The sequence below is a fragment of the Geospiza fortis genome, unplaced genomic scaffold, assembly GCF_000277835.1.
Source record: "Geospiza fortis unplaced genomic scaffold, GeoFor_1.0 scaffold115, whole genome shotgun sequence".
In the NCBI taxonomy this organism is placed as follows: Eukaryota; Metazoa; Chordata; class Aves; order Passeriformes; family Thraupidae; genus Geospiza; species Geospiza fortis.
Window position 1 is genome coordinate 433,534 of NW_005054499.1, and position 17,386 is coordinate 450,919.

Genomic DNA, 17,386 nt, shown 5'->3' on the forward strand with positions numbered 1-17,386 from the left:
AGGACAGCAGAAGGGCTGGGCAGTGCTTGTTGCTGGAGAAACTGAAGTCATAGTGGAGCTGTGGGTTTGTATTCCACAGCTGAATATTAGTGTAGGAAACATTGTCCTATGGTTACTTGTATTTTACTTACAATGCTCTGTAGCTTCTCTTACTAATTTCTTCTTGTTGCAAAATTTGTGTCAATGATTGCAATTTTCTTTACCTTGAGTCATCACACTGATCTTTTGATCTTTACTTGTGAAGGAATTTTTGGTTGTGGGTTTTTTTTTTTCCGGTTGGTTTTTGGTTGTTTGGTTGGTTTGGGTTTTTGGGGGGTTTTTTTTGGTTGTAGGTTTTGGGGGTTTTGTTTTGGTTGTGGGTTTTATTTGTTTGGTTGGGTTTTTTGTGTGCTTGTTTTTGGTTGGTTTGTTTTGGGGGTTTTTGGTTTGGTTTGGTTTTTTCTTTGTTTCACAACCATCTCCTTCCTAAATTTTTTTTTTCAGCACCTTTGGGAAGTAAAAGTGCTTGGAAGTTAAAGGGGGGTGTGGTGGCACCAGAATTAAATGCAGGAAACTTCTCTCCCTGGTACAGTGCCATGTACTGCTGTACATGAACTTCAAACTCTTAAACAGTTGTCTTGGTTAGTGTAACACACTGCAAGCTTATATTTCCTTTGCGATTTATTGTAATCTTTTGAGCAATTCCAGTTTCAGCAAGTGAAAATCTTAATCATCCTGTGTTACTTGTGGGGTTTTTTGCCCCTGGGGTGTATTGGCTTCTATCTTTACAGATTGAATGCCCTGTCCTCTGTCCTGATCAAAGTCACTTCTAGGACATGGGAGATTTGTATTTTTCTTCCCGTATTTCACATCTCAGTGCTTTGTTTTGCTCACTGTGCCTGCAGGATTTGCTTTCTGCACTTGTGCTGTAGCACTTGATGCAGCTGTGTCTTAGTTTGTCACTTTTTCTGTAGTGCAACATAACAGAGACTGAGGAAAGCAGGGTACAGAAATGCAGTTACATCACTACCAGTGTGTGAATCGGTAGAAGAGCAGGTTCCTGTATGAATGAAGGCTTTCCATAGAGAAAAGCTCTCCTGGATGGGTTCAGCATCAGTCTTTTACATGTGGAGCATTTAAAAAGAACAGTAGGAAATCTGTTATTTGTAGGCAGCACTTGGGGAGGGAGCACAGGAAATGCATAGGTGTGATTGTATTTGGTTGCACTGCCTGCTGTAAATATATCAGATATAAATGAGAGTTTAGGGTGGGTTCCTCTACCTGGAGAAGGTCAGTGCAAATTATCTTTGAGAAGCAGGTGAGAGGGGATGGTACATGCTGTGCTTGTGTATTACAGATATTTTGGCTTTGAACAGGTCCTAAAACACTTTTCTGGTTCTGTTAGAAACTGGAAACCACAGCATCTAAAGTAGTTATGTTTTATTGCTCACATATATATATGTGTGTGTATTATACATAATGTATTGATATGTGCCCCTACTCCATTTATTTTTCAGGCTTTTTTGGGGGGTTTTGTTTGCTTCTTGTTTTATCCCCCCTGTAGTGTAGCCTTTTCATTATCTCTAGATACCTGTAATTCAAAGAACTGTTGACTTGGAAACCTGTACATCTTGCAGAAGTTAATTAAAGATATAAATAAAAGCATCCCATGAAATTGGCCATGGTATCATGTCCTGGCTGGGAAGGGCAGTGTTCCTTTGCAGTGCCTGTACACTACTTGTCTTTTTATTGTAGGTGTGGAGGGTGCAGCTTTCCAGAGCAGACTTCCACATGACCGGATGACATCCCAAGAAGCTGCCTGCTTCCCTGATATAATCAGTGGGCCCCAGCAGACTCAGAAGGTGTTTCTGTACATCAGGAACCGCACTGTAAGTTTGTTCTAAAAGTATTGGTGAAAAAAGGGCAGCAAATTTGTGTACCTTACTAAGAGTTTTTGGCAGTTACCATATCTAGTTGAATTTTTGGTTTTGAGGCAATGGGTTTTCATTTCTGGCATCCTGTCATGCTCTGAAGTTGTTAAGAAATGTGCTAGCCAGTTCTTGATCTGTGCTTTGATCAGCATAAAGAATCTATAGTGTATTTACAACATCCAGAACAGGGATCAAGGCTTTCTCCTGTATTTTGGAAAACTGAAGTAATGTTAGAAAAATTACAGTGGGAAAGCAAGAAATATTTTGAAAATTGCTGTGTTACCATAGTTAAGAGACAAAATATCTTATGCACCACTCAGTTTTTTCACAGACTAAAGATGATCAAGAAACATCATGGGGCATTGACCATGGTAACACCCAGTGCTTAAGAAGTTTAAAAAGTTATTTAAAATTTATTTGTGGTGGACATCTTCATGCTAAGAGCATGACTTCTGCTATTCCTGTAATGTTTTCCTCTAACTATAGTTGTAACTTCTGGGAAGTCATGAGATGTATAAAAACAGGCCAGAGCATGCCAAAAAGTTTGGAAAACAATTTGCACAAAATTAACAGTGAGTAATCGTTTTACAAATGTATTGGAAGCAGAAAAGCCTTCCACTGAAACTTAAGAAATTACTGAAGAGAGATATTTGCAGGGAAAAGCAGCACTGCTGGGCCTTATTCACTGCAGAGGAACATTCCTGAGCAGGATTCCTGTTTGAGGAAGGCTTGTGAGAGGAACTCTTCCAGCAAGAATGGCAGAGACTGTGATGAGCTGATATGAACCCAGTGCTCAGCAGAGCTGCAAACTGCAGTGTGCATCCTCTTAATCAGCCATTTGCCTCAAATAGCCTCCTAAATTATAAGGAAAATATTTCTTAACCATTTGTATTCATTATGGTTGTATGATTTCCACTTTAATTTGGTATCTGTGAGGAACTGTGAAGCTCAGTAATGCAACTCTAGAGAAATATCCAAATAAATGACTTATTATGGAATGCAAAATGGAGTGGAAATACTATGTATCACCCAGTACAATTATTTATTTACTCCTGCCTCTATGCTACAGAGTAGGAGTTCTTTTGGGAAAACAGTTCTTTTCTAGTATGAATTGACCTACTAACATATCACAGACAATTCTTCCTGCTCAGTTATTTAACTGTAAATGTGCTTTTTTGTGTATGTGTGGCCAGTGTAGTCCATGGTTGTGTCTTATATTGGTGAAGATGGATTGGATCATTAAATATTGGAGATAAATAAACCTTATAACATGATAACTACTGCTGTAGATTTTATGAAAACATGAGATCTGATGCCAAAAAGACACTGCTGGCTGACTTTGCCAGCCACACACACCTTTGTGCTACCTTGGTGCATTTCCACTCGTTTGAAATGGTGTGAGAATTTCAAACAGACTGTATTGCACCTTAAGGAACACTGGAAGGTGAAGTTCAGTGTGGCTTGGGTAGCCCTGCCAAAATTTAATTCTTTAGGGGGTTTCATGTCCTGACAGTATTTGGTAGCAAACATGGGCCTGGAAAACATCTCTTTTGTATTGCTTAATGTGATTTGTTGTATTGTTTGTTTAAATCCAGCTGCAGCTCTGGTTGGATAACCCAAAGATTCAGCTGACATTTGAAGCAACTATCCAACAATTAGAAGCACCTTATAATAGTAAGTCAAGTTTTTAATTGCCAAAATGGATGTATCATTGCTGTTTTCTTTCACTTTTGTTTGAGGAAAAGCTGCTTCAGATGTTTCAGTCCTTTGTTAGTGGAGCTCCATGAGTGGTCATATACAGACTGGGATATTGGTTCAGATTTAGTAGAGTTCATTGTCTGGTAAAGAAATATCACTAGCAGGATTCATAAAAGCTGCTAAAAAGATGGATTGTTACAGTAGGGTTAATTTGTGTGCAGCTTTTAAGGTTTGCTACAGCTTCTTGGTGGTTTTTCAGCTGTAAAATGTTATTAATCATATGGATTTTGGGAGGTTTTTTTAAGACTTAATCAGACTGGATGTGATGCAAGGAGGCAGTAAAAGAGTGAGGAGTTGCTGCTTGCAATGGAGACCATTCCACACTTCTCAGACAAAATCCCAATAAACTGGAAAAAGATGGAGGGTAACCATAAAAAAATAATTGAAGAGGAAAATAGTGCTGAAATGAATGCAAATATCCTGTCATGGATTGCAAAATAGTGAGTTATTGTGCTTTTAAAAATAAAAATGAGAGCTCAGTGCTGCAGTAAGTATTGGCATAATACTGGCAAATCACATCACAGTTCTGTGTCATGATCTTGGGATTTTGCAGTTTCAGAAAAGGTGTTCTTTTGCACTGGATTAAAAGAAACACCTGATGTTCTGTACAGCTTTTCAGGCAGGATTCAGAACTGCAGTACAGCGTGGGTGTAACCTCAGGCCTCCTCAGGAAGGTGAGTGGGTCAGCAGGGCAGCAGAGCTGTAGGGCAGGATGTGTTTAGTGGCACTTGACCAGGTTGCTGTGAATATTGCTCAGTATGTATGTGCTGCTGAACATCCAGAATAATTTTGAACATTTCTACATTCTTTTTTAGGTGACACAGTGCTCGTTCACAGGGTTCACAGCTACCTGGAGCGTCATGGGCTGATCAACTTTGGGATCTACAAAAGAGTCAAACCCCTTCCAAGTAAGAGGCTTGAACATTGTTTCTAGCATAAGTTTTGTTTTAGTGCTCCATGATTTCTTGGACAGTTTTTTGAGTGTTCTTTTTTAGAACTGCAATGCTAAGAAAATTAAAAAAAAAGGCTGGGAGGCCATCTGGCTATTGATGTTACTGTGTTTTATTTTGGCATAGAGAAGCCATGTATTTATGTAAATCACTTTGAGAGGAAAAATTGTTGGCAAATCTTCTGTAGATAATTCAGTGACTGTCACTTTTTAATGAGTTATCTTGGTTCCTCATTTGGATAACTGAAGTCAGAAACACAATATTGTACTTAGATCTGTTACATGCTTATGTGATTCTGGAATTTTGCAAGTGAACTTCTCTGCCCTTTTTAAGTTTCATTCTTCTGGGGCAGAAAGAAATCAAACCACGATACTTTGTCCCCCATAATTATTATGAATTGCTTTCTTCTTCAGACAGTTGTCTGGAAGCATTTTTTCTCCTGTTCTCTTCCTGTGTTCCAGATGTACTGCTAGTGTATTTTCCTTGTCCCTTTCTCAGCATGACATTCAGAATTACTTCAGTTTTCTTTTTGTTAAAGAATTTATTCTGTCAGAACTATTTATGAGAAGAAAGCTGCTTTTTGTTCTTGGTATCTCTTATAAGACTGTTTGCAATTTAATACTGCACATATAAAGGACTACTGTAGCTGATTTCTCTCTTTCTTTAGCCAAGAAGACAGGAAAGGTGATCATTATTGGTTCTGGAGTCTCTGGGTTGGCAGCAGCTCGCCAGTTGCAGAGTTTTGGAATGGATGTCACAGTTCTGGAAGCCAGAGTATGAATTTCTGTGCTGTTTTACTTTATTACAACTTAACCAGTAACCCTGTTCATTACTAGAGCAGGGCTGTGTCCCTGCAGCATGCTTGGGGTCACTGTGGGCTCTTCCAGGCAGTCAGGATGAATTGTGCTACTGAACCTGTCTCACAAGGAGCTGAGTGGTCTGTCCTTGCTGGAAGCTTCTGGTGCTTTCTCAGAGCTGGGCTGGATGGTCAGGTGCTAGTGTTGTGTGCTTACACCAGAAGCAGCTTAGAACAACTTTCTTTCATGATTAGAAATTGGGTTTTTCGTCAGAAAACAGAATGCAAGTCCGGAATGCCAGAGTAAAGGGAAGACTAAACAGAATTTCAAGAGTGTATTATTAAGAGTTTGTTAAACTGTGGGAGAAGGCAGGAAAAGTACTCTGTGTATTGACAGTCTACAAAGTTACAAATATATGAAAAATATATAAGAAAACTAAAAATCTTTAGGCATAAGGGAGGGGAGGAAACCCAGTACATAACTAAATTTGTGCATGGACAGTGAAGAGATTGGCTTTGGAATCACAGTGGATCCTACTGTAGAAATAGTGACATATGCCTAAATCAGATTAGGCATAGTTTTTTCTATTTCTTTCCTTTTTTCTTTCCTTCTCCTTTTTTAAATGCTACTTAAGCATTTTATTCCTTAACTTAGGCAAATTAATTGTGCTAGAGTTCATTTGCAGAGGTTTTTAGAAAAGTGTTCTTTCTGTTTATTGAACCCCCAGTTAGGAGAATACTTGCACCATGTTTTGTAGATGTTTCAGTGATTATATTTCAGTGGATTTCTTACTGAATGTAACTGAAGGTTTAATATCTTGTGCTTTCCAAAGGACAGAGTAGGAGGAAGAGTTGCTACCTTTCGCAAAGGGAATTATGTTGCTGATCTGGGAGCAATGGTGGTGACAGGACTTGGTGAGTTTTTCAAAATCAAAAAGACAGGGAGGAAAACAGGAGGCCAAGATGCTGTAAATGTGAAATCTTAATGCTGTTTTCTTTCATGGCCAAAATAATTGGGTATTTTTAACTCTTTCAAAGTGTGGGTTCTCATTCAGCGTTTTAGCAGTTAGTGTTTTCATAAATAGCAAAGCTGTATGATGGGAGAGAGCCTAAAGAGACAGAATGTATTCTTTCCATTTACATGGGAAAACAAGGGAGGAGGGGAAATGGAGAGCCATTCTAAAGAGAAAGCCCTTCTTCAGGGTTGAAACCCCAAAAGCACTTTCTCCACATGATTTCTAAAATAGTTGTAAAAATAATGGCAAACAAGCCACATTTCTACTTATTTGTTACTATTTTATGGGATGGCATCTGCTGAGAAGATGGGCAACTGTTTAGTGTGGAATATCCTTTAGCAATGTAGTGAAATGATAAAATACTGCAAAACCTATAATAAACCCCTGGTTTTACTGACAGCCTAAATTTGGTGCCTGTCTCATGATCAGTCTTATTAAATTACATACAGAAACTGGTTCCAAAGAACTGAACCTGCACAGTCATGGAAAACCAGATTTCATTTTGCCTATTGAAAGGCTGCAATATTTTTATGTTTAATTCATAGAATCATGGAATTTTAAGGGTTGGAAGGGACCTTAAAGATCATCTAGTCCCAGTCACCCTTGCCATGAACAGGGACACCTTCCACTAGACCAGGTTGCTCAAGGCCTTGAACACTGCCAGGGTTGGGGCATCCACAACTTCCTTGAGCAGCCTGTTCCAGTATCTCACCACCCTCACAGCAAAGTACTTCTTCCTAATAATCCAGCTGAAATTTCCCCTCTTTCAGTTTGTACCCATTACCCCTTGTCATATCAATACTGCTTTTGACAAGGAATCCCTCTCTGGCTGCCCTATAGGACCCCTTTAGGTCCTGGAAGTAGAAATGTGGTTTTTTTCCATGTCCTCATTGCAGGAATCCCTGTGAAGTGCAGACCTTTGGCAGGGTTACACCAGGTCACTGGAATGCATACACTGGAATTGTTGTTTTAGTCTCTGAAATTGCTTTAACTGTGGACTTTTTGTTTAATTGCAGACAAATTTTACAGGAGTCCCTGTTAACTGTATAAATTCTTTTCCAGGAGGAAATCCCATGGCTGTGGTCAGCAAACAAGTAAATATGGAATTGGCAAAGATCAAACAAAAATGTCCACTTTATGAAGCAAATGGACAAGCTGTAAGTATGATTCTGTTTCCATGAACCTTTTAAAAAAGAAGTAATATCTCAAGTATGTTTGTTACCAGGTTACTGGTCTAGCATGAGATGGCTTCCAGAGAGGGAAGAAGGAAATATTGTATCCCCCTTTTTAGGCATTTTAGTTATATTGTAGCATACCTGCACATATTCTTCTAAAACCTGCTCTTTCCACATGAGTTTTTACCTTTGCATTTCAGAGGTTTTGTGGAAGCCAAGTTCTCTCACCTTTGTTTAACCTGTGAGTGGTTTAACAGATGTGAGGTTTGCTCTTTCCAGCACTTGAGCTCTCATCATGTAACAGGTATTTTCACACTGGCAGCACTCACTATTTAACTGAGTATCATCAGTACAGTTATATCCACCATTCCATGTGTGTCCTGCAGTGTTTCCACCATCATCCTAGAAAAGCTGGATTGGTAGTTCTTACTCACAATAACCATTCCAGAAGATAAATTACTGTCTGTACTTCACTGAGCTATGCCAAGCCTTCTGAAGCCCTGTGATTGTGTAGAGCCATCCTACCATCAGAGTCTTTTGGCAAGCTTCTGTAGCTGTGATGAACACACCTTCCTTTCCAGTTTGGAAATCTTCTGAGCCCTTAAGGCAGTTTGGTTTTCTCCTGCCAGAGAAGTTTGTTGTCATTGTGGTTGGACAGCTCTTCTTGTGCCCATCCTGCCAAAGTGTGACATTGTGTTGTACAGACCTTGGTGTTTGACCATATCAGAGAGTTGAGGGTATTAAATTATTTTTTTTCCAAGGGCTACTCTCAGCAGCTGCATTTTTTTATGAATGAGTTAAGAACAATTCTTGTTCTTTTGTCTCCTAGGTTCCCAAAGAGAAGGATGAAATGGTGGAGCAAGAATTTAATCGTCTGCTGGAAGCCACATCCTATCTCAGCCATCAGCTGGATTTTAATGTTCTCAATAATAAACCTGTCTCCCTAGGTCAGGCTCTGGAGGTTGTCATACAGTAAGTGACTTCTCTTTTTGGTAGACTTTCCTGTTTTGGGGATGAATTTTCAAAAGATACCTCAAACAATTGTGGTGCTCCTAGATGTAAGCATTTAATACTTGATGTCACAGATGGTTAAAGGAGCAAACCTCTCTTCTTAAAACTCCTAAAAATCATTGCTGGAGTGGCTCAGTGTGGTTGGTGTCCATACAGTGCACTAACACTACTTGAAAGCTAAGGACAATTATAATGGCCTTTAATAGCAGAAGGTAACTTCACACTCACATTTTACCTAGTCATGTATCCCTTATTTACAGAAACTTCCATTAATTTTTCAATTGCCACACAAGTATTTACTAAAATATCCCATGGCATGTGGTTTTATTGCATTCCACTAATTAGATTGTGATAATAAGTTTTCTCATTAACACAAGGATTTTATGTTGAGCTGACAATTGCTTCTCACCTTTTCCAGATTGCAGGAGAAGCATGTGAAGGATGAACAGATTGAGCACTGGAAAAAAATTGTGAAAACACAGGAGGAATTGAAAGATCTTCTTAACAAGGTCTGATAATGACATTTAGAACAAGATGATAAGCATTGTGTTCCTCAAAAAATGGCAAAATATACAAAAATGTCCAAAGAAAAATATCAGAAAATTGCTATTAATGCTGCTGTTAAAATATGTCTTTGCTTAAGCCCTACATAGAAGCCCTCTTAGGACACAGGTGTCACCTACTTGAGGAGGAGAAAAATTGATTAGGCAGAAAACCATAAAACAGAATATGGGCAAAGAAAGGAAGAGGACAGACAAATAAACAGTGATGTTTCATAGCTTCCTTTGGAGATGCTGATACTGGCTGAGGCTTTTGGGGGCTATTTAAAAATGTTTATTGTCTTCAGTACACATCTGATTTGTAGTACAGAAACAGTGGTTTAGGACAGCTTCCATTATTTTTGCCCATGGTAAATGATGTTTTTGCTTTTCTGTGTTTCTCAAATTAAAAATGCTTGTGAACTGTTCTCAAATTACTTGCAACATAGTAAGAAATCAATGATGTTGGGTTTCAGCCACGTTGCCTAGGGTTGGTGGTATTTGTTGTGGCTTCTTGGAGGTAGAATTGAATGCATAAGTGATACCTGCCAAAACCAGGAACTCTCTTTGGTATAATGGCACAGTTAGAGGTGAATATCCAGTTTACACAGTAACTTGTTGAAATTTGCCTTTTGACTTTTTTTTCCCCTCTTCTTTCTTTCTTTTCCTGCTCTATTTTAAAAGATGGTGAATTTAAAAGAGAAGATTAAAGAACTTCATCAGCAGTATAAGGAGGCATCAGAAGTGAAGCCACCTCGGGATATCACAGCAGAATTCCTTGTGAAAAGCAAGCACAGAGATCTGACTGCACTTTGCAAGGTGAAGGATCACACACATGCAGTGTCAGTCTGTTTTCTCAGGACTTCTGCAGCCAAAAATTAGCCAATTGGCTATAATTGACAATAATTGACAATAATTGACAATTGACAATAATTCTGGGTTGACAATTGACAATAATTCTGGGTTCTAACACTGATCTGCTTTGAGTACCTTTAGCTGGGGAATAATAAAGCTCAGTTTTAGGTAAATCTGCTGGCTCATATCAGCATGTAATGTTTTGAAGATGAACTTTTCTTAGATTTGGTCTTTAATACAGCTGGGTTTCACAATAATAAATATATTATAATATGTGATATTATATAATTAATAATATGATATAACATAATATAATATATAATATAGTATAATATATGTTATAGTATAATATATGTTGTGTTATAATATAAAAATAAAAAAATAGTCCATAAATAAAATCTGCAGTTGAAGAGAGATAACTTTTCTCTAAGATAAATAAAGGTGGTTTCTTGACTAAAAGACTTCTTTCTATCTAAAGATTATAATGTACAGAGCTCTGTCTTGACAGGCAGAGTTACTTCCCCTCTCTGGCAGTATCTTGATGTAGAGATGTGCCTTAAAAAGGAAACCATAAAAGCTTGAATTAGATCATGTCTTTGGTTTTTAAGTATGATTGATTCTGCTTTGGAAATCTCCACATTCAGTATTAGCTATAAACTTTGAACAGAGAGAAGAATAGAAGAAGTAATTTATGGAATATGAAGCTCTCAGAACCATAGGAGCCCTTAAAATATCAACAGTGTAATGGACCCTCATGTTCTTCAGTTCTGAGTGTTTAAATTCCTGAACTATCACCAAACTAATGTTTTCTGCAGTGTGACACAGAGCTCTCTGTATACAAAGAGCAAAAAAGCAAATTATGCTGGATTAAATGTTGAGAAAAGTAACAAACTTGATTTCCACTAAATCCATGAAGATTTTTCTAGTGATTTCTCTTGAGATTAGGTCCAGTCTGATGCTACATGATGCCTTCAAGCCCTTTTACCTGTAAACTGGTTTTAATGTTAGCTTTTAATCTTAATAGGAGTATGATGAATTGGCAGAAACACAAGGAAAGCTGGAAGAGAAATTACAAGAACTTGAAGCCAATCCACCAAGGTAAAGAGACAAACTAAAGGGATAAACACTTAGGAAAGAAGTTCTTTTACTGCCTTTTCCCTGAGTTTCAGAAATGCTGTGGTGTTATGGGAACTCAAGACATTACAAAGGTACAAGCATGGAGTTTGAGTTCCCTCAGCTTTAGAACTCAATTTCCTCATTTTTAGAGATGACTCAAACAGAAAAGGTGGTTCTGAGAAGGTGATTCTGTAGAAATCCTGGCAATAATCAGTGCCTGATCTCAAAAGGCATTTGAAGTTTTAAATACCTGTCAGTAATGATAGCATACAATCCTGCTTACATTGGTAGAATATTATTATTCTGTGCTGTAATTTCACTAGGCTTTTTGTTGTTGTCCTTATGCATGCTATTTAAGTAATTATTTATGCAACCTTTTTTATTTTCTAAAGTTTTTTAGCTTCCCTTTGAGTATTTTATGTGAATTCTGCTTTAAAAACCTGAATTTGCTGGGTTTTGATACTCAGCTTTCATGAGAGAGGTCCAGATATTTGAAAGAGAATCTGTGTTGTTTTTAATGATTTTATTTCTGGGCTAAGGAGAGAGTCAAAAATGACTTGTGAAGAAACTTTTAGAAGCAATGCATTTACAGTCTCCTGTGCTAACAAACTAAATGTCTTTGTGTTATATCTGTTTTTTCTAGTGATGTTTATTTGTCATCAAGAGACAGGCAAATACTTGACTGGCATTTTGCAAACCTAGAATTTGCTAATGCTACACCCCTTTCTACACTGTCACTGAAGCACTGGGACCAGGTAGGTAACAGTACTCAGCAATTCATAAAAACTTCAACTATGTTTATTTCATTCTCATGAAAGTTTGTCAATATTTAGAGTTTCTAACTGTTAAGTACCTGCTTTTGTGCAGGTACTGAATTCTTGTGTGATTAGTATGTGATGGTGAAATTCCAGACAGCTTTTTGTTAGTGCCAAAACAATCTCTAACAGTACTCTCTCCTTAAAGTTTCCATACTTATTACTTGATAAATAATCAGAAATAATTTCACATTTGTTTGAATCTTTAGAAAAGGTTTTGAAATATTTTTTGCCATTGTGTAGAGTTGATTATTTTCTGTTGACTTACAGGACTTCATTATGACTGCATGCCTTTTATGCCTCTTCATTTTAGGATGATGACTTTGAATTCACAGGCAGTCACTTGACTGTGAGGAATGGCTACTCCTGTGTGCCAGTGGCCTTGGCAGAAGGGTTGGACATTAAATTAAACACAGCAGTTCGGCAGGTTCGCTACACGGCCTCAGGTACCTGAAACCCCCAGGAAACTGATTTGGGGGACTGGGGGCATGGAAAGTAGATTTCAATGCTTCTGAAAGCATTTGTGAGGACTGATATTGTAAAACCCTTCCCATGGCATGTTTGGGGTTAGATAAACAGCCACATTTCTTATTGGAATTCTGTAAGTAGTTGCTAGAGGTTTATTAATCCTGAGTGGGTTTTTTATTATTTCTGTGACTCATTTGACACAGTCTTTTCCAGTTGTATTTACTGATTGTTCACATTTATTCTCTTACTTATTTACTTCGTTGATTGAAGCATTTGGAGTAAGAGGTCTGGGCCTGCTTAAGGCTTGGTGCCACAGGACCTGGTATAAGAAGTATAAATGAATGTAACGGAAGGAATGTATCTCTTTGTTATTCTTCAAAACATTGGGCTTGGGAAACTGTCAGCTGCCAGAGCAATTTAATGAGAGGAACACTCTCTACTTGTTGTTTATTTATGGATATATTGAAATAATATTTACTGACCTGGATGAACCTTTAGGCTTATCCCAATAAGGCCATTTTCAGATGCTGCCTTAATTGGGTTTCCTGGAATAGAGCTAAATGGCCAGTAACAACTTGCCTACAAGTTCAGTACTGTTAGTGTAAAGCTGTCTCCATAAACAAAATACTTTCTGATGTGGTTAGGTTAATTTCTTTCATTTTTAATCCAATGCTCTTGCCTCATGCCCTATTAAACTGTTTTTTCTCCCCTTTCCAGGTTGTGAAGTGATAGCTGTAAACACCAGATCTACTAGCCAGACCTTCATTTATAAGTGTGATGCTGTGCTGTGCACTCTGCCCCTGGGAGTGCTGAAACAGCAGCCCCCAGCAGTTCAGTTTGTGCCACCTCTTCCTGAGTGGAAAACTTCAGCAGTGCAGAGGATGGGGTTTGGCAACCTGAACAAGGTACATGGGCACTGAGGGACTGCAGCAGAGCAGAGGCTGTCAGAGAGAGTCTGAAATGTGGGTGGGGTGTGGCTGATGGGGGAGAGCAAGGATGCCTTTTCCACAGCTGTTTTGCCAGGATTTGATGGTGAAAACTGTCTGAAGAACTTGCAGAATGATGGAACTTGTTAACCAGAAAATGGAGAGCACACTAACTGTGGGAAGGCAGTTGCAGGCATACACCTCTATGTATTGTGTACATGCACTCTGTATTCACCACATTTCCCTTTCATGACCTGTCCAGTGAGAAACATCAATGAGTGTAATTATCTTTATTTTTATTTCTTCCCTTCACTCTTCCTAACTGTTGATACTGCTTCTTTCCAGGTTGTGTTGTGTTTCGATCGTGTCTTCTGGGATCCCAGTGTCAATTTGTTTGGCCACGTTGGGAGCACTACTGCCAGCAGAGGAGAACTTTTCCTCTTTTGGAACCTGTACAAAGGTAGCTGTGGTGCATGTCTGCTTTTGCCAGTGTCTTATTGTATAGTTTCAGATCTAGAAAAAAACACTTTTTAAAATGCTGTCAGTGTTCAGATGTGGCTGTGATAAGGAGATAGTATTTTTAGGAAGACAAATGGAAGCAGAGAGCAGCACTGATTGCAGACAGTTCCAGGCTGTGCTTGTTAATTTGCATTACTACCACAGCAGGACTTTGCCATTAGTAGTTTTGGTTTATCTGTAGCTGGTGCTGCCACAATAGATTGTCAGGAGATCTCTGCAGTAAGTGTACTGGTTTTGTTTGACCATTGGCCAGACTAAAAGCAAAGGTGTGTATAAGGAGCATTATTAAATCAGTTACTTGTTTAGCAGGTGACCAGTGGGTTTTCTTCCATTCTGTCATAAGCAGGACAGGTTTCTCTGTTAACTGGAAAAAATTGCTGTGCAAGGGAAGCACCTTTCTAGGCTATTGGAACATTATTAAAATGTTTGGTAAGATTTTACTGGAGAAATACAAGTAAGGAGCCTTGGATAGCAAGGCTGTTCATGTGGCTTTTGTGGCTTTGTGATGGCTCTATTATGTAGTTAACAAGTAGGGTCGTGGTTTTGGTTTAGATGGAAAGGTCATGTCATGTACAAATTAGCTTCACATGCTAAATTCTCAGCCTTCCTTCTCATGAAGATAGGCAGAGCAGGTAGAAACGAAACAGAAATGCAGTAAAACCTCATGTTGAAGCACAAGTCAGATGGCTGAAATAAAAAACAACAATTACCATTTCAGTTAATTGTTGTCAAAAACAACAATTACCATTTCAGTTAATGTGGTTAGACCATGAAACATTGAAACATCATTCCTGATGTTTTTATTTACTTTTTAATACATCAGTTCTCTTGATAATTCTAAATAGTACCATGGCATATAAAAATTCATTTTCTTTTTGTTATATTGAAAAACGATGGAAAATTTAGGACTACTAATAGTAGTAATACTACCATTAGTAGTCCTAATTTTCTAATAGTACTAATAGGACCATATATGGTGGAAAATTTAGGACTGTTTTTGTTGGATTTGTTTAATCTCCAACTTTGTGCCTTAACTGCAGATCTGTTTCTATCCAAGTCCAACTTGTCTGATCAAAATACTCAATTTCATTAATTCAATTGTTCTTTTTTCTCTCCTACCCCCCTCCAGCACCGATTTTGTTGGCCTTGGTGGCAGGAGAAGCAGCAGGGATCATGGAGAACATCAGTGATGATGTCATTGTGGGTCGGTGTCTGGCCATCCTCAAAGGCATCTTTGGCAGCAGTGCTGTGCCCCAGGTCAGTAGAGGGAAGAGTGCATTGTCACCATGTGGATAGTGGGAGAAGGAACAGAGGAAACAGGACTATAAGTGTCTGAGTTCCAGCTGAGGATCTACATGCAGCAGGGTCTGGTAATATTTTGGAAAGACTTAAGGAATTGCCATCAAAAATTCACCTTAGTATGTGTTGTCATAGAATATAAACATGGAGTTCATCACCAACGTCAGCCCAAGGACTTTGTCCCTTATGTTGTTGCAATTTGCATTGTTTGTATTTGTCACAAACTGTAGAATTTGCACTTTGCCAACAACTGAAGCTCCTGTCTTGTCTCAGCCCAAAGAGACCGTGGTGTCCCGCTGGCGTGCTGACCCCTGGGCCCGGGGATCGTACTCCTATGTAGCTGCTGGCTCCTCTGGAAATGACTATGATTTGATGGCTCAGCCAATCACTCCAGGACCAGCCATTCCAGGTGCTCCACAGGTGAGAAATTATTTTTAGAAAAACCTCAGAACAGAATGGTTTTTCTGAGAAATTTGCATGCATATCTAAACACAAGTTTAGATAACTTGAATCTTATGATGAATGATTAAAACCTGTAAAATAATTAATTTTTTCATTCATTAATTCTGTTATCACAGGTTTGGTGTCATTTGTTTGCTAAAAAAAGAGCATTTTTATTCAGAAATCCAGTTTGGTTATGTCTGAACAGAGTATTTAATATTATACCTGTGTTTTGTACTCTGTATTTTTGTTGTCCATTACCATATTTAGGTGAATTGTAGTGATTTGAAAGAGGGTGAAGGCCAGAGGGAGAAGAACAGGTATCAAAAGGTCTCTTCCAAATGGAGGGGCCAACACAATGAAGGCAGGGGTCATCTCCAGATCATGTTGAGAGAATTAAGTTTGAAAGCACTGCCAGGAAAGGCTGTGTGGCTTTGGCTTTATTTGAGTTCTTGTTCTAATGATACAAGTCATTAATACACACAGCTATGAATAAAATTATTCCCTGCAGAATATAATATGTGAACATTTATTTTTCTCCTACTTTTTATGATTCTGTGGGTAGTTGTTTAAGGTCTCAGCTGAAAGAGAAACTGCTGATTTAAATGAATTGTTGAAGTTTTTGTTTGCTTACTCTCGTGGTTTGACGCTGGCACAAAGCCAGTGCCCCCATGAAAATACATTCTCCCTAGTGCCTGCTGTGAGATGTGACCAGAAATAGAGCAAAGCAGGCTCCAGCTTAGGAATAAAGGAACTAGAGTTCATGTTCCAGGATTAGAAAGTATTCTTCCTAAACACCTCTGGCTGTAGAGTTACAGTTACAAACACTGTTTATTGAATGGAGCTTTATTTTCTTGGTAATTTGTAAAAAGTTCAATATGGCCTATCCTGTATGCACCACCTTCACCCTAACAGAGGTTGTGCTGTGATTAGAGGACCTTTAACACCTTTCAGTACCATTTGCTGACCGAGCCCTGCTGTGTTTTTTGCCCCCAGCCCATCCCTCGGCTGTTCTTCGCGGGCGAGCACACCATCCGCAACTACCCGGCCACGGTGCACGGCGCGCTGCTGAGCGGGCTGCGCGAGGCCGGCCGCATCGCCGACCAGTTCCTGGGGGCCATGTACACCCTGCCCCGGCAGCCCACGCCCGGGGTGCCCCCCCAGCAGGCTGCCAGCATGTGAGGGAGCTCTGCAGGAGCAGAAGAGGACCCTGGAGTGGACCCTGGAGTAGTTTGTAGCAGTGTCTCCTGAGAGGAGCCTGAGTCGCTGGACGAGCCTTGTCTGAGAATGGCCTTAGAGAAGCTTTGGCTTGGCAGCCTTTTAGAGCTGTTTGAAGGGTCAGTGGAAACTGAATCTTCTACTGCAAAGCTGGTCAGGGACTTCGACTCTGCAGATACTTCTTGGAAGACAAAATAGCTGGAGGAATTTTTAGGGTGTTTGGGGGTTTTTTTCTACCTATGTGTGTATTTACAATTTGGTACTTGCACAAGGGCCTCTAGAAGCTGGTTGCTACGAATACTAGCTTAGGGTAGAATGTATGTAAATTTCTTTGTGGTTTTTTTATGGCTTTGTTTTGAAGAGTAATATTTTTGACCAATTCTATTCCTGTCTGGCATTCAAGAATTTGGGGCAACTTTGCCGGCTGGTAGCAAATCACACTTCTCCAAAGTGGTCCATTGGCTGCTACACCACCTGCATTCTGCTGTAGAGTAACCTGGTATCACTGAGTATGCTAAGCATACTGATTTATTAAATACTTCCAACAAAAGAAAAGGTGCTGAACTGTGTTCCA

The 17,386-nt window shown here is 39.1% G+C and overlaps 1 protein-coding gene across 1 annotated transcript in view; it reads left to right on the top strand.

Moving 5' to 3' along the window:
• KDM1A (lysine demethylase 1A) overlaps positions 1–17,367 on the top strand; it is a 24,776-nt gene extending 7,409 nt beyond the window's left edge. Inside the window, exons 4-20 of the mRNA XM_005428688.3 lie at positions 1,735–1,868; positions 3,506–3,584; positions 4,484–4,576; positions 5,286–5,392; positions 6,248–6,329; positions 7,493–7,587; positions 8,435–8,577; positions 9,035–9,125; positions 9,840–9,974; positions 11,035–11,108; positions 11,770–11,881; positions 12,255–12,387; positions 13,127–13,314; positions 13,681–13,795; positions 14,984–15,111; positions 15,427–15,573; positions 16,591–17,367. Coding sequence (XP_005428745.2) covers positions 1,735–1,868; positions 3,506–3,584; positions 4,484–4,576; positions 5,286–5,392; positions 6,248–6,329; positions 7,493–7,587; positions 8,435–8,577; positions 9,035–9,125; positions 9,840–9,974; positions 11,035–11,108; positions 11,770–11,881; positions 12,255–12,387; positions 13,127–13,314; positions 13,681–13,795; positions 14,984–15,111; positions 15,427–15,573; positions 16,591–16,776 — 2,042 coding nt within the window. The 3' untranslated portion in view covers positions 16,777–17,367. The remainder of the gene's footprint in view (positions 1–1,734; positions 1,869–3,505; positions 3,585–4,483; positions 4,577–5,285; positions 5,393–6,247; positions 6,330–7,492; positions 7,588–8,434; positions 8,578–9,034; positions 9,126–9,839; positions 9,975–11,034; positions 11,109–11,769; positions 11,882–12,254; positions 12,388–13,126; positions 13,315–13,680; positions 13,796–14,983; positions 15,112–15,426; positions 15,574–16,590) is intronic.
• The last annotated feature ends 19 nt before the right edge of the window (positions 17,368–17,386 follow it).